Genomic DNA, 16,074 nt, shown 5'->3' on the forward strand with positions numbered 1-16,074 from the left:
CCAGCAGGGACCATGCTGCTTCATTACAACGACTGTCTATATGTACAGAATATCAGAGAGGGACAACATGTGCATCACTATCAAAATACATAAAAGATAATGTCATGCAAATAATGTAACAACTTACAACACGGACGACCACAAACGTAGAGTTTAGAAGTTCAATCTGTATAAATTATGAACTGTTTGATACAAAATGATAAAAAAAAGTTTACACTCTGTTAGTAAATCTCACATGTACAATAGGATATAAATACAGCAGTATTTAATTTTAACGATGTGACAATAATTATTGACCAAAAACTCCTTCAGGGACACTGGTTTTTAGCAACCGATTTCTGACGGTAATGCTCTACAGGAAGATAAAGTTGAGACTGAAATGTATATTTCTCTTGAAAATCTAAATATGACCAGTTCCCAAAGATGGATTGAATAGTTGGTAGCCCACTAGTCAGCACCAGTTCTCACTATTTAACAGTCATGTCTGCATGTTGTCTGTCATGACCAGACGTTCTGTCCGTCACTCGTCGGAGATGAAGTGGACCACGTAGAGCCTGACGTAGCCGTGGTCCCACACATACAGGTGTCTGTCCTTCGGGCTGTAGGAGAGCATCGCCAGCACGCCACCTGGAGACCTCAGGTCAAAGGTCACATTGACCGGCTTCCCCTTCAGCAGGTCGAAAGCGAACGTGACTCTGGCGTCCTTGGTGTCGGTGACGTACAGGACCCCGCAGGCGATGAAGGCGTTGCCGGCCTTGGTGCGGGGGTAGGTGGTGTTTATGTAGGACGTGACGGAGAAGGTTTTCTGGTTCAGCTGGGCCACCATGATGCTCTCATCCACGCTGGAGGCGAAGATCAGCCATAAGCCGTTCTCGTCTGCCGCCAGTTTGAAGTAGGTTTTGGAGTTGTGGAGCAGGTAGGCCAGGTTGTGGTGCAGAGCGTTGTCTATGGTGAGAGTGTGAAGCTTCTTGGTGAGGAAGTCAAATCTGTGAACAAACGAGTTGTTAAACGGAGGGAATGGAAACGTTTTGCAAAGCATCAAAGTCGGCTTCAAGCCATCTTTTCGGCTCACCTGGCAATGCTGGAAGTGCCGGCGATGTGATAATAGAAGGAACCGTTGTGAACAGTGTGGCCGCAGCCTTGGTAGAACTTTCTAACGTCCACGTCGCTGCTGCTGTTGTGGAACGAGGTGATGCTTTGGTACTCCTTCACCACACGACCTGGGGGAAGAGCGAGCAAAAATGTTCACCGCTAAGGTAACGAAGAGCTTATTACAGCTCTTGTAGTCCAACATACACCCAACATCCAACATTACCAGAAAAGTGTTCCGCCACCCAAATTCTCTCATCGTTCAGCCGAGCGGTGTCTTTCATCCACGTGCCGAATGTGCTCTCCATCTTCGTCACATTCCTGGGGTTGATCAGAGACTTAATCAGGCACTCTGAAGGGGAAACAAAATGACACCAGGCTCAGATGCTTACATCTCTGCCACGCATACTGTACACACTTCTCTGAACACGCACGCACCGTTATTCTTAGCAGGATTCTCGTGGAGTTTCACAGCCTCCTTTGCAGATGAGGTTTCATCATTTGGAATTGCGTGTAAGAGCCCTGTTGGGAAAAAATGTCATGTTACATCACTGACTGTTCACATATAGGGTGTGTGCTTGACACCACACTTTCACCACGAGGACCATTTATTTGCTGTTCTGGAGCTTTTGATCATCTCACACCATCTTCCTCAGCTGATGGAGCCGCCCAGTTTTTATGGAATTATAGTTATTAGACATTCAGATAATTTTTTTCAGATGTTAAGCACTTTCAGGACTTTGATGAGAAGTTCTTAAAGTGCTCAAAAAAAGAAACACGTGTTTGACAAATGGGCAAACTGATAGATTGTGCGATACGTTCAAAAGCTCCAGAAAAACGACTACATGGTGAGATTAACTAGTGTTTCCAAGGTCAAGAATTAACTCAACGGAGGCCTCCTACCCAGGGAATGAGCAGCCTGAAGGTTGGCTCTGTGGTGCCTTGTTCTGGAAGGCCCCTGAGGGCCAGGAGGTCCTGGGGGGCCAGGAGGACCTGGAGGGCCAGGGGGACCTGTACAAAGAGAAGAGGACGACATCTAAACCCTCTGGATGTAAAAGAAAGTAGATGAATTCTGAGTGGTGTCCTCGATCTTTCATTTTTCTTTCATTTTGAAAGATATTTTTGCAAATCTGTACATCATTTTTATTCAAAAAGTCGTGGATGCAAAATGGTTCAAGTGACACAAAGCCATGAGTGTAAAGCTCGACTTGCCCTCAATAATGACGTCATTGGACGGTTGTCCCTTCTCTCCGGGCAGACCGGCCTCTCCTCGCTCTCCTTTTTCCCCCGGTTCTCCTTTCTCACCTGACGGAGGAAATCGTGCAAAATAGCTCCAAGATTACATTCATGAACTCAAAACACTTTGCCCTATTGTTAAAAGCATGAATAATTCCATTGACTTCCTAGAGCCATGCCACGGAGGAGAACAGTGAAGTGAAGTGGGAGAATACTGGGTAGGAGTTTTCCGGTTCAATTAGCGGAGGCCCAAATCCACAGAGACGAATAATATTAGCTGAGAATGTGAGAGAAATGTCTGTGAATCACATCTGACGTCGTTATGATAGATGGATGGATCAGGAAACTGAGTGTGTTGGTATGTTTTGAGTCTGTGTGTGTGTGTGTGTGTGTGTGTGCATGGTTTTAAGTGGCTGCGTGTGCTTCTTGGTATTTTGGTATCTTTAACCCCGGGTTATACTCAACCCTTTGACTGTTGCATTGTACCCGCAGTTCTTCACTAAAATGGCCAGCGTTGCTCGAGGCATTGATACAAATGGATGTTGAGTGAAAACAGAATAGAGTCAGAATTATTCCTTACCTTTTTTTCCTCTTTTCCCATCAGCCCCGGGCAGTCCATTCAGTCCGGGGATGCCATCAGTCCCATTGGGGCCGGGAAGACCGTCCACACCGGGCAAACCTACGGTAACACAAAAAAACTCCTCACCATGTGTATGAATGGAAAACACATTCAGCCAGAATACGGGTCAGTTAACAACAAAGGAGATATACAGAATGGATTTTTAATTTGGATCCAGAAGGAAGAATTGACTTACCAGGCGGTCCTGGTGGTCCTGCAACAGAAGGTTTTTAAGATGTTAGAGAATAAAAAGGGTCACAAATTGGGTGGTTGTGTTTATCCTTGTTTGAACTCTGCTTCTATTGTGCATTTCGTGAACTGTGGAAAAAAAAGGGATGTTTTGTACATGAGTGGGTAGTTCAAAGTGTGTGAGTAAGACATACCAGCGATGCAGACTCCCTTGGTGCTGTTGCAAATGTCGATCAACAATTTGATCTGAAGAGAAAGAGAAAATGTCAAAATATGATTCAAGTATTGCCAATCAATAAATGTAAGCACCAGATTAACCAACTACAGTAACGAGCCCTGGAGCAGAAATGACCCCCCATCCTATTGACCCCCCATCCCACCAGTAGTCAGATCCTTTACTTACAAAGTAAAGTAGAGTAGCTTATACCTCTATACTGTACAAATACTCCATCACTGAGCGCCTTGGTAGCTGAATTGGTTACATCGCATGCTCTCTCTCTCTCTCTCTCTCTCTCTCTCTCTCTCTCTCTCTACCGTTTCCAGTTGGCCTCTACACTTCCTCTGTCCAATAAAAGCAAAAAATGCCCCCCCCATACTAATGCTATATTACATTATAGGATTACTATCACTGATATAACAAGCATTGTGTCGTTATAGTTGGTCCTGCTAGTTTAACTACTTTAAATGCTATCATATTTCATAAATATCTTCTATGTAGAGCGTCAATCTGCAAAGTAACTATAGCTGTCTAACAAATGTTGTGAAATAAAACATACAATATTTCCCTCTGAAATGTACTGGAGTAGGAGCATGAAGGCTTAAAGGCATGAAACACTCAGGTACAGTCCGAGGATCTAAATAATGTGCTTGAGATTACATAACAATGCAGGTCCTTAAGGCTCCTATTGTTTCAGAGTGGTGCGTACAGCATTACCAAACAAATTTGCCATTAATCAAATTGCCACAAGCTGGACTTAACCAGAACCTGAACCTTAAGACTCCCTGATGGTCACAGGGCCCGGGACCCAATTTGGTGATGCAGCATTTAGTCAGCAATGACAAAATAGTGTTACTGTTTATTTATAAATCTATTGTCCTGCACTCCCTCACTCTTCCTCTGTCATATAAATATCCACCAGCAGGTATCTCATCTCACCGGGACCATGGAGTAAGTCATCATCATCATCATGTCATCCTGCACGTGTGCTTTGTGGTAACTCTGGCCGTGTCGGTGCTTGTGCTTCATCTCATTCTTCATCTTCTTCTCCGCCTCCTCTCCCACCTCCTGGCTGGCCTCCTGCTGATGGACCTCCTGTCCCTCCTCCGGGTGCATCTCCTGCTGTATCTCCTTCTCCAGCCCTTCACTTCTCTTGTTCCTGGAGTACTGGTACTGATACTGGTTTTGCTGGTGTTCCCCAGCGCTCGCCCTCAGCCCCGCCGCTCCTCTCGGCACCTCCTGGAGGAACTCCACCACCGAGCTCTGCTCCACCTCCGTGAGCTTTGCCTCCGTCTGCTCCAGCAAGGCGCGTTGCTGATTCTGCTGGACCAAGAGCACCAGAAGGCCCACGGAGTTCATCAACGCCACAACACACGTCCCATAGAGCACCAGACGCTGAGGGCGAGTCATGCTGGGGGTCGGGATCCACATGGTTACCACTTCACCTCCTGTTTTCTGAGGGTCGCCCGCCAACTTCAGCATTCACAGCGGGATGAAATTCCAGCACAGCAGTGAATGTAACAGAACAAGAGTCAAACAGGACAGAAAAAAGGTCCTGCCACCAAAAATCAAATCAAACTAAAGCCAAACCAATCCAACAGGAAGGACGTCCTTTGCTGAAATTCAAGGTCCTGTCCAGATTATTTGAAAGCTCCAAAATAGAGTCCAGTCAGCTTCAGTGTGCAACCGGGTGGTCTATCTGAGGGCAGACTGGCAAAGTGCTTGTTGTGTTGTTCGCCAAGTGGAGAAGGGGTTGTGTATACGCGTGTGTGTTTGTGTGTGAATGTGTGTGTGTGTGCACATGCAAACCAGTGATGTAGGAGTAGGCATTACACAATCTTCTGGGCTTGTCTGGGAAGAAACCCCCGCCTGTTCAGTCACCTGATTTATATTCAGGACAACCCATTCTACTGCAGCGCCGTGGGCAGACTGACATCACACACACACACACACACACACACACACACACACACATGCATATACGCACAAAAGCACTCACATGCATAACACATGAAAGCATGCATTACACCAGACAAACTGACTGGTCATTTATGTTTACATACATTTACACATTATTATTATTATTATTATTATTATTACACCAGAGCCAATCAAATCGAATGGAAAAAAAAAAACTTGCCTTCAAACTGCATTAACATCACGATAGTTTCCATTGAGTTGGTTCATGTCCTCTCCCTCCCCGACTCCTGTATCCTCCCTTCATTTCTCCCCCCGGCGCTGGTCCTTCCTCACAGCTTCCATCCACCAACTGCAACAATGACCCATTTCCATTGCTTTGAACTCGGCCAGAAAAGTGACATTTCACCGAGAAGGGGAGCTGGTTCTGCCTCTTTTGACTTCAGTGTAAGTGTAGCTTTTCTGTAATCACTTCAGCAATGACTTCAGTAACAATACTTTTTGTTTCTATAAGTCAGTTAATATGCTGACATGGAGCAGTGCCAGATATATAGCTGACCTACTTGCTTTTGCAGCCATATAATGCCTTATGTTACTTTCACACACACACGCACACACACACAGGAAGAGAGAGAGAGAGAGTACATGCAACATTACTGTTAGATTCAGGTCCTGAGCTGACCGGGTCTGTAGCGTGTAAACTGCCTGAGGCTGTAGGTCACTGACAGCCAATTGTTGGACAGCTTGTATCGCTCCAGCAGATGTGTAGACGTGCACGCACATACAATCTCAAGAGAACTGAGGTTGTTCCTTTGTTGCCTCTTGTTCACGGCGCCCATGTGCTCGAACCAGTTAGTTGAGACTGGGAACAAAAAGGAAGAGGAACACAAGCGCTTCTTGCATGGATATCTGCATCGTGAATATTTACTATTCGAACACTGTAATGAAATGATTGAGATAAAGTGAGGTTCTATTAAAATGAACCCTGGGGTGTAAATATGTCGGCATGCCCACAGATTCTGCCTCTCATTGATCTTTTGTGGTTGTGTCTCCTCCTTCCTGAGGAGCAGCTGCTGGATGAGGCGGCCTTATCTCTCTTCTCAGCACCAGGCCGAGAGGTCCATGTCCGTCCTGCTGCTGTAGGCCAAGGACAGCCCTGTCTTCCTTCAGGCGTTATCCTCCCACCCACCTCTTTTCTCCCTCCAAGAAGCTTGGGAACTTTTTTTTGTTCGTCTTAGCACTTTTATCACTGTGAAAAGATGAATTTACATTTGTAACTTACTTCGATTGAACACCAGTGTCTTGGGAGAGAGGTGGGATATCTTCAACTGTGCAATGCCCCTTTAAATCTGAATTGTGAGATCAGTTCTTCACTGGTGTTCAGTCGGGTCACATCAAATAAAGCTTATAGTCTGAGTTCACATCCACACGCTTTTGCTGCGTGTCGTACCTCAGAGAGGAATAATTACATTCAGACATCATACATGTTGTGACATTTAACCACTTTCCTTCAGCTTTCTGTCAATCTCGCTTGTTCACTTCTGAACAACTCCTTACACATGTGGTGGAGACAAAGATGTGGTTGACCACAACACAGAGCACAGAGACAAGGTTACATTAAGTTCTGTTTTCGGGAGAAACATGGCGGGGGGGGGGGGGGGGGGTTGCCTCTGCTTAATCATGCAGAACAATCTAGGTCCAAGCCATCATACAGGCCATCGTTATCGAGGCCGGGCCTCAGCACACAGTCGGCCATTTGAACTATGCGCATTCTTGGACTCGAATGTGGGCGGTGAGTGAATTCACAGAGTCCTTTATACAGAATGAGAACATGGAACAAAGGCAGAAGCCAAACAGAATTTGGCTTTGGTTACAAATTGCAAAATGAAATAAAATAAAATATACAACCACTTGCTTAAAATGAAGAAGAGGTTTGTAAACATAGTGCACAGAGTTCCTAGTTCATAGAACGCAATACAAAAATATTAGTAAATGAATACGTTTAACAAACAGTAAATATGAGACTTTTAATATACTGTACATACAGTATAATATATAAAGTATTCTTTAAATGTCTTTTTTAAAAGCACTTCTAGTCTCTGATTAAATTGTAGAAGTTTGAACATGTTGTGTTGACAACACAGATATGTGTAAGATATGTTAAGAAAGGCACAGATGATTCCTACACAAATCATAGTCACGATAAAGATAACAAGTATGTAGTGGTGTCAGCACATTAGACAATATTTTAAAAAAGACTAATAGCATAAATCTTAATTTAATGGTCTAAAAAAATTCAGTAACTGCCTTTAAGTTTTAATTATAGAAAAATCAACTGCATTTTAAGTCCCCCCCCCTTTTCAGACAGAAGAGCTGCTACAGAAGTAGTGTTCTGATCATAGTCATCTCATAATGGTCAGTGTATAGATTTTTTTTTCATAACTTCATCATGTTGCAGTGAATCTAAAGATCCGGTTTGATGCCTCACAGCTCTGCTTCTCCATCTACTGGTGGTCTGATGGAGGAATCTGAGAGGAATCACAAATACTGTAAATTGAAGAGATTATAAAGAAAAGCTCCAGCATGAAGGCTTTAAAACATCGCTGAATATAAAAATCTTCTCCTTCTCCTTCCCTTTACAGAAGACATGAAAGAAAACTGAAGTATGTACGTTTATCTAAAGAACAGAGAATTCTATTTTTGCAAAACAGATAAAGCTGTAATAATAATATCAACAATAACACAGATTCTTACTTGATCTCAGGCCAGGTGCTGTTTTGTAGGATCTCCAGTCAGATCCTTTTGATCTTTAAAGGGGGAGCAAAACTTGCTTCTTATCACCAAAATGTCAAATACGACCCATGAACCCGCCTGGATTGGACTCCACAACATGTACCCACCAAGCCGCGTCCCGTACGCTCAAGGACACAGGCACAAATCCAACGCCTCAAGGTTACGAGTGTATTGTTTACCATTTTCCTCCACTGTTGTGGCTTTTGCATTACCCTGACCTGGCTTGTAACCAGCTCAGACTGCATATAAAGAGGAAGCCTAGATTGCTGAAGCAGTTCTCATCACTCGGTCCAAACGTTGGGTTTGTGCAGTTGCACTTGTTTTGTGTAAACCAGCCTTTTTATGGATCTGATCTCTGCCTGTGAACGGACGATGACTCCTGTAGGTTTGGACACCATAGTGGCAGACCTGGTCTCCATGTCCCCGAACGCCACCGCAGTGGGATCGCCGGGCATCTCGGTGGCAACCAGAACCTTAATCCTACTTGTCTGTCTGCTGCTGGCTGCATGGAACCACACAGACAAGAAAGCTGTACCGGGTAGGTTCATATGGTTTGACACTTTTTTCTTTGTGCTGGTGTCAATTCTGTTACTGTTGTAAACTAAATTTCATATATGCTGAAAATGCACTTATTGTCATTTATAGGTCCTTGTTTCTGTCTGGGCTTGGGCCCACTTCTGTCATATGTGAGATTCATCTGGACTGGTATAGGCACAGCCAGCAACTACTACAACAACAAGTACGGAGACATTGTCAGAGTCTGGATCAACGGAGAGGAGACCCTCATAATCAGCAGGTTGGTTTTATCTCCATTAATGCTGATATACAAAGTTACCTCACCATCAATCCGAGTGTAAACTGACAATCTGTTTCCGTTTTCTTATTTTTGTAGGGCATCAGCGGTGCACCATGTACTGAAGAATGGACATTATACTTCACGTTTTGGAAGCAAGCAAGGTCTCAGCTGCATCGGCATGAATGAGAGAGGCATCATATTTAACAACAACGTCACTCTGTGGAAAAAGATACGCACCTACTACACCAAAGGTATCATTCTAACCTTTAATCAGCCCTGCAGACTAACTGATTGGTACAGTGATTCCAGATACAAAATATGTGATTTAACCTCAGTCACAAAATCTTTTGATTTTCCGTATCAGCCCTGACAGGTCCGGGCTTGCAGCAGACGGTGGAGGTTAGCGTCTCCTCCACGCAGACGCACCTGGACGACCTGGACAGTTTGGGTCATGTGGATGTTCTCAGTTTGCTGCGCTGCACCGTGGTCGACATCTCCAACAGACTCTTTCTGGGTGTCCCTGTCAACGGTCAGTAGGCATTCATTCATCTCCTGATTCATGTTGTCGCGCAAGTTAGCAAAATTCAGAAATGTCACGACCTGGGTCGGCTAAGATTGAGTGTTTTTGATTCATTTGTGTCCAGAAAAAGAGCTGCTGCTGAAGATTCAGAAATATTTTGACACGTGGCAGACCGTGCTAATCAAACCAGACGTTTACTTCAAACTTGACTGGATTCACCAAAGGCACAAGGCAGCAGCGTGAGTCTCTCTGTCCCGCTGTAATTCATATGAGCGCTCTTCTTCGTTTGACTTGATTTTTCACATGTTATGCGTCTGTCGTTTCACAGCCGGGAGCTGCAAGATGCCATCGAGAGCCTCGTGGAGCAGAAGAGGAGAGATCTGGAGCAGGCGGATAAACTAGACAACATCAACTTCACCGCAGAGCTCATATTTGCACAGGTCAGTCTGAGAAATTGGTTCGTTGCCATTTAGTGTTTTTGTTATTTAAAAAGAAAAGTCTACCCCCCTTTTGTCCTCTTTCAACCATTCAGCACTTCCACCAACCTACATGTCAGAAGTCCTCCAATGGTGAAATGATTGGGGTAAAGTATTGACATTTTCTTGTGTGTTTTCAGAACCATGGCGAACTGTCTGCGGAGAACGTGAAGCAGTGTGTGTTGGAGATGGTGATCGCAGCACCAGACACTCTGTCCATCAGCCTCTTCTTCATGCTGCTGCTCCTCAAACAGAATCCAGATGTGGAGTTTAAGCTGCTCCATGAGATAGACACTGTTGTAGGTAAGGATCTGGGAGACTGGTTAAATATTGTAGGGATTGGGAGCCGTCTGCCAGTGCTAGATGTGGTGAGTGTTTAAGCGTGATGACATCTCACTTCCCTGGTTTTGCCGCAGGTGAGAGACCGCTCCAGAACGGGGACCTTCAGAGGCTACAGGTGCTGGAGAGCTTCATCAACGAAAGCTTGCGCTTCCACCCTGTGGTGGACTTCACCATGCGTCGAGCCCTGGCTGACGACGTCATAGATGGCTACAGAGTACCGAAGGGCACAAACATCATCCTGAACACTGGCCGTATGCACAGGACAGAGTTTTTCGTCAAACCCGATGAATTCAGTCTGGAAAACTTTGAGAAAAATGTAAGTAGATGTATATTTTTTAGGGGCAAATTGAGGTTTTATCTGCAACTCTGGGAGTCAATTATCTAGTCAGATAAGATAACATGAATAAATAAATCAACTCTTAAAGACCCTGAAAGCCTGTTTTCTGATTCAGCTTATCATTATGAGCAATGGAACCTCGGTGTACAGACAATTATCTGCCCAAGTTTGCATTTTTTTGGGATATATGATATTTTAGATTAATGCATTTCTTTTTTTCTTCCTTTCTTTTTTCAGTGGTTTGATGTGGGAGGGAAAAACTATTATGTCACGTACTTCTGCGACACTTGTGGCTTGTTTGTTTGTATTACAACTGTCACATAAATCTGATCAAACCGCATCCACACCCAAAGTCCCTATGGGCTTTCAGAGTCAAACTTTTTATGAATAATTCCAAAGATTGTTTTCTTCTTTAGGTCATAAATATGTACGTTATTGACGTATGCTTTGATTTTAAACCAAGTGTTCAGGTGTTTCAACTACCTCGCTCATCTGTCCTCCTTCAGGCTCCCCGCCGGTACTTCCAGCCGTTCGGTTCGGGCCCTCGCGCCTGCGTTGGCAAGCACATTGCCATGGTGATGATGAAATCCATCCTGGTGACGCTGCTCTCCCAGTACTCTGTTTGCCCCCATGAGGGCTTGACCCTGGACTGCCTCCCACAGACCAACAACCTCTCCCAGCAGCCTGTTGAGCATCGGCAGGAGGCCGAACATCTCAGCATGAGATTCTTACCCAGACAGAGAGGAAGCTGGAAAGCACTCTGAGACTCTGACCTTTAGTTGTTGTTTAAATGTGATCTCCATAACATTTATATTATGACTGTACAGAGCTATGCTATATATTTGGTATATATATGGTATGTATTAAACATTTTATTTCTACTTGAACTTTTATGTATGTTGTGATCTGTAAGTTTAGACATGCTAATACTGAAGTAACTGTAAATTATTGGGCCAATATTATGTGATGTTGTCTTCTTTTTTTATGTGATTATATATATGCACAATATCCTACACGTTGTACTGCAGACATCTTTACATGCACATAATCATCCAGTCCATGTATACCATGTTAAGTATTCATTTATCTTTTTTGCACTGTACAGAACACTTGACTTGTACTTTTCGTTTTATGTTTTATTCTATTGTTGGTCATTGATGCTCTTTATATAAAGGCCTATTTATGTAATATGTATGTGAACACTTATTATTTTCTTCACTACTTGTGTACATAACAGTCCTGTCTTGTCTTTGTCTATCTTTGTCTTTCTTTGTCTATCTTTGTTGTCCTTGTTTGTTATTCTATATCTGTGTAAGTATATTAAAAGAGATGACAAACACAGGGCCAAATTCCCTGTACGGGCACACATACTTGGCAAATAAATTTGATTCTGATTCTGAAAAGAGAATTTCTAAAATTGTGAAAATTGAAAGTAAACTCCATCCATCGCTCTCATTTTCTTCTCTTTTTGTATTTGCACATATTTATCAGGAGAGGGCGCTATAAGACATTACACGACAATCTAAATGCGCCCCAGTCTAAAAACAGCAACTGATGTATTCATTATGTTCAATTGCTCTGCCTCTGGGCAAACGTGGCAATACATTTCACAGACAGATGTTTCAATTTGTATTGGTTCCACTCTCTGAACACCAGCAACACTCACACATGCAAACATGTTAGTTTGATTGTGTGACGAGAAACAGAGATGGAGTAACTTCAGAAGGAAACTATAGGAGAAAATATACATGTAGATACGTTTATTCAACTGTTCCTCCAGAGATGTCAACCAACAGCTGTCAGTGATGCAAGAGAGTGAAACATCTCCTGGGAGCTGCGTGTGCTGATTACAGTGAGATGAGGAGAATATGTCAGAAAAACACACACACACACACACACACACACACACACACACACACACACACACACAAGTGCTTGGTATGCTAACCTACATCTGCAACAGAGTAACACACCATTTCATCCACTCATTAAAGTTTACCTGCTGTATGTGTGTGAACTGTAAGATAGATAATGTGTGTGTGTGTGTGTGTGTGTGTGTGTGTGTGTGTGTGTGTGTGTGTGTGCACACTGTATTGAGAAGCTTGGTCATATTTTGAAATGTCACGTGTGTGTGTGTGTGTGTGTGTGTGTGTGTGTGTGTGCATGTAAATAGCACTGTGTGTGTGTTTCTTCTTGTGTGTGTGTGTGTGTGTGTGTGTGTGTGTGTGTGTGTGTGTGTGTGTGTGTGTGTGTGTGTGTGTGTGTGTGTGTGTCACAGGCTGTTCCTTGCAGGTGTCCTGGGATAAAGCGAATGAATCACTACATGTTCTCATTAACCTTAGTCTCATTCCATCAGGATGCTAATCATCTCATGTACACGGCTCTGACTGTTCGATGCATCTTGTAAATTTACCAGGAAAAACAATCATCTTCAGAATGATCTTCATCATCTCTGTTAAGCTTGAAACTATTGAGAGCCAAACAAGTGGTGGTTCAAGTTATAAATTCATAGAAGCACCGTGTATCAGTTTAAGTTTGAAAGTGACACTTCCAACAACATCTGTCATATTTGTTAACACTTACTAGTGTACAGTAGCTTCAGGGTGAAAAGATGCCTTAATTATCACTTCCTCATGTAACGGCCTAATACTGTCGATTTCAATCACCATCAACATCTATCTATCTATCTATCTATCTATCTATCTATCTATCTATCTATCTATCTATCTATCTATCTATCTATCTACATGCTAATGCTAGCATGCTAACAGGCTGATGTTTAGCAGGTACAATGTTTACCATGTTCACCATCTTAGTTTAGCGTGTTAGCATGCTAATTGGCACTAAACACAAAGGCTGTAGAGAACGCCTTTAGTTTTGCAGTTATTTGGTCATAAAAGTCCTGGAATTTAAATTAAAACGTTTACCTGGGACTTGATGGAAAGTCCACCAAAAATATTACAATTAATCTCAAGGGGAGCAATGTCTGTGAGAAATGACATGGCAAAAGAAAAGAAAGCTCCAGTTTAGACTGCATTCTGTGTTAATATCATTCCTCGGGCCACCAAACTGTGGGATCCCGGGCATCTGCTAAATAGATCTGTGGTAACTTTCACTTCAAGTCTACTGGGGACTGTAGTGTGTGTGCATGTGTGTGTGTGCGTGTGTGTGTGTGTGTGTGTGTGTGTGTGTGTGTGTGTGTGTGTGTGTGTGTCAGTTTAGGAAATATTTTAAAAAGGGAATTTAATAATACTTGTGGTTTCAAACTGTGTCAGCATTGCCTGCTTCTGGCAGAAAGATCTCCTGTGTGTCTGTCACAGCGAGTGCAGTTTCATCATGCCAGTGTCTTTGAAAGTTTAAAAAACGCACTCCTCTAAGGTAGGGCCCCTCAAAGATGCACATGCAATATTAATATTGCAAATCTACAAAACAGAACTGCATTTTAATTGGAGCAGCATGGGACGTCACTCTACGGTTTCACGGTATCGTAACAGCTTGCCTCGCAGAATCTGATGAACTTCCTCGACATATTCAGTCTGTTCCTCCTCTTGAGGAGGTCCATGGTTCTTCATTTGTGGCTTTTCGTTCGTCACATGACGTACATTTTCCTTCTCGTTCTCTTCATTCCTATTCTTCCATGACAGATTCATTGAGCCAGGATGCCAGACAGCTTTTAAAATAACCGAGACGTAAGGGCCTTGAGCAGAAAGTTCAGACTGTCCTGTTCCGTGCTCTGATTGACAATCTGATTGATTATATGCTGTTTACCGCCCACAAACACAAACACACACACATTATCTTGTGCTAAAATTCTCAAGTGCCAGTGGCCATATCGTCTCTCTGTTTCAGTCCCCTGCTGGATTACTGCTTCATCAAAGGAGAGCCTTGGTTGCCATGGAAACATCTACCGGCAATGCACTCGTCTCTCGACGTTGTCGGTACATCGTCGATACCTCCTACAGGTGGTGGCGGGGACACTGTTTCCCGTGCTGCTGCGAGACATTTGCTAGTTTGAATGTTTCTGTCTATGCTCATCTAAACTGCATATTTTCAGAGCTTCCAATAGTCATAGTAATCGAATCACGATAACAATGGAAACGGGAAGTGAATCTCCCTCATCAGGCCGGTGCGTCGGAATAAGCCCAGACTGGAGGGCTCTGTGCCAGTAAAGGCACCGGATCACAGGGAAACTCTCACTTCACGGCCTCCTCATGCGGCCCCCGCTTTGCAAAGTCAGCTCATTTGTTTCTGATTGAACATCAGAGGGGAGCGGTGGCTCTCATCATGACAGGAAGCGCTTCTTCTTCTTTTAGTCCTCCTTTTCTGCCCGCTTTCAACATAAGCCAGCCTAAATGTTTCGGTTTGAGGCCGCTGACTCTTTGCACAGCTGTAAGTCTTTACATCCATGCTGTTGTTTCTCTTTTCTCGGCCCATCCGTTTGTCTGTTTGCAACAGTTTGTGTTTGACTGGAATCAAAAACATTTCCAAAGGTCCATTACAAAATGCTTTACTTTACAATTTAAAGACACTATTTTTACATTTGATTCTACTTCTACACTTAATACTACTTTATACTTCTACTTGACTTTTACTACTTTATAGTTGAGTTGTTGAGTATGCGATCAGCCCACACAGAGTTAAGACACCAAAATGCTTTGGTGAAACATTTGACATTAAATAACATATAACTTATCAAATATAATATTACATTGCAAACAAAAAACTTTGTTTCCTCCCCCAGGCTCTACTAATAAAAGTACAGCCATACCACACTGCATGTTACTACTTTCTACTTCTTCTACACTTCTACTGCGCAGACCATTTCAGAGGAAAATATTCTATTTTTATTCCACCATATCTATTTAATATTCATACTTACGGGAAAAGGAGACTAAGAACTTTATTGAATATGTGATAGGTTAAACTAAATGGAGCTCTGCTTTCCTCCCACTGTCCATTTCATATTCATATTCTTCTGCTTCTTATTATATAATAATTATAAGTATTATTATTATTGTATTATTGTTGTTTATTCTATTGTTATTATTATTGTTATTATAACACGCTAAATGGGGCCATTCTGGCTAACAACTACTACTTTTGATGTTTTGATGATTTTACTGATAATACTTGTGTACCTATACTTTATGTATGATTTTGAGTATTTTTCCATTGTGCCACTGGATGTGACTTCCTCTTTCAGCAGTGGTCATTGTCTCCTATTAGTGTAGTGTGGTTACTTTGTCCTATCACGCAGCGGTACACAGTACATTTGACAGTAGCTTGTAGTTATACAAGCAAATGACGCACAAACTAAATGGCCCCACATCACGAAGGGCACATTTATTGAGACCCTGATGACGTTGATTATGTCAGTAACTGAATTACTGAGGCTCGGACAAAACTCAAAGGCTCACATGCATTGCACTGCGCTCAGGAATAATGTTCTGTTTTTAAAATCATATTTGAGTTCTGTTAACTTTTGATTCACGTTCATGCACGGTATGAGAAATAAACGGCTACGATCAAAGCAGCTCAGCCTG

General features: G+C 43.0%; 2 protein-coding genes across 2 annotated transcripts; one reads left to right on the forward strand and one right to left on the reverse strand.

Annotated features, from left to right (window-relative positions):
* Positions 1-23: 23 nt before the first annotated feature.
* On the reverse strand, positions 24-4,956 carry gldn (gliomedin). The gene is made up of 10 exons (XM_079161473.1): positions 4,290-4,956; positions 3,328-3,379; positions 3,141-3,158; positions 2,906-3,004; positions 2,302-2,394; positions 1,993-2,100; positions 1,528-1,611; positions 1,316-1,441; positions 1,073-1,220; positions 24-986 (listed from the first exon to the last, which is right to left on the reverse strand). Exons 1-10 carry the CDS (start codon positions 4,830-4,832, stop codon positions 521-523), a joined length of 1,737 nt encoding a protein of 578 aa, XP_079017599.1. The 5' UTR covers positions 4,833-4,956; the 3' UTR covers positions 24-520.
* A 3,446-nt stretch (positions 4,957-8,402) lies between these two features.
* Positions 8,403-11,295, forward strand: cyp19a1a (cytochrome P450, family 19, subfamily A, polypeptide 1a; the record flags this gene model as incomplete). Its single annotated transcript, XM_079181432.1, has 9 exons — positions 8,403-8,598; positions 8,706-8,856; positions 8,953-9,107; positions 9,221-9,385; positions 9,501-9,615; positions 9,705-9,816; positions 9,993-10,155; positions 10,269-10,510; positions 11,038-11,295. The coding sequence occupies 9 exons, from the start codon at positions 8,403-8,405 to the stop codon at positions 11,293-11,295; spliced, it is 1,557 nt and encodes a 518-aa protein (XP_079037558.1).
* Between the last annotated feature and the right edge of the window lie 4,779 nt (positions 11,296-16,074).

The sequence above is a fragment of the Pholis gunnellus genome, assembly GCF_910591455.1.
Source record: "Pholis gunnellus genome assembly, chromosome: 1".
NCBI classification, from domain to species: Eukaryota; Metazoa; Chordata; class Actinopteri; order Perciformes; family Pholidae; genus Pholis; species Pholis gunnellus.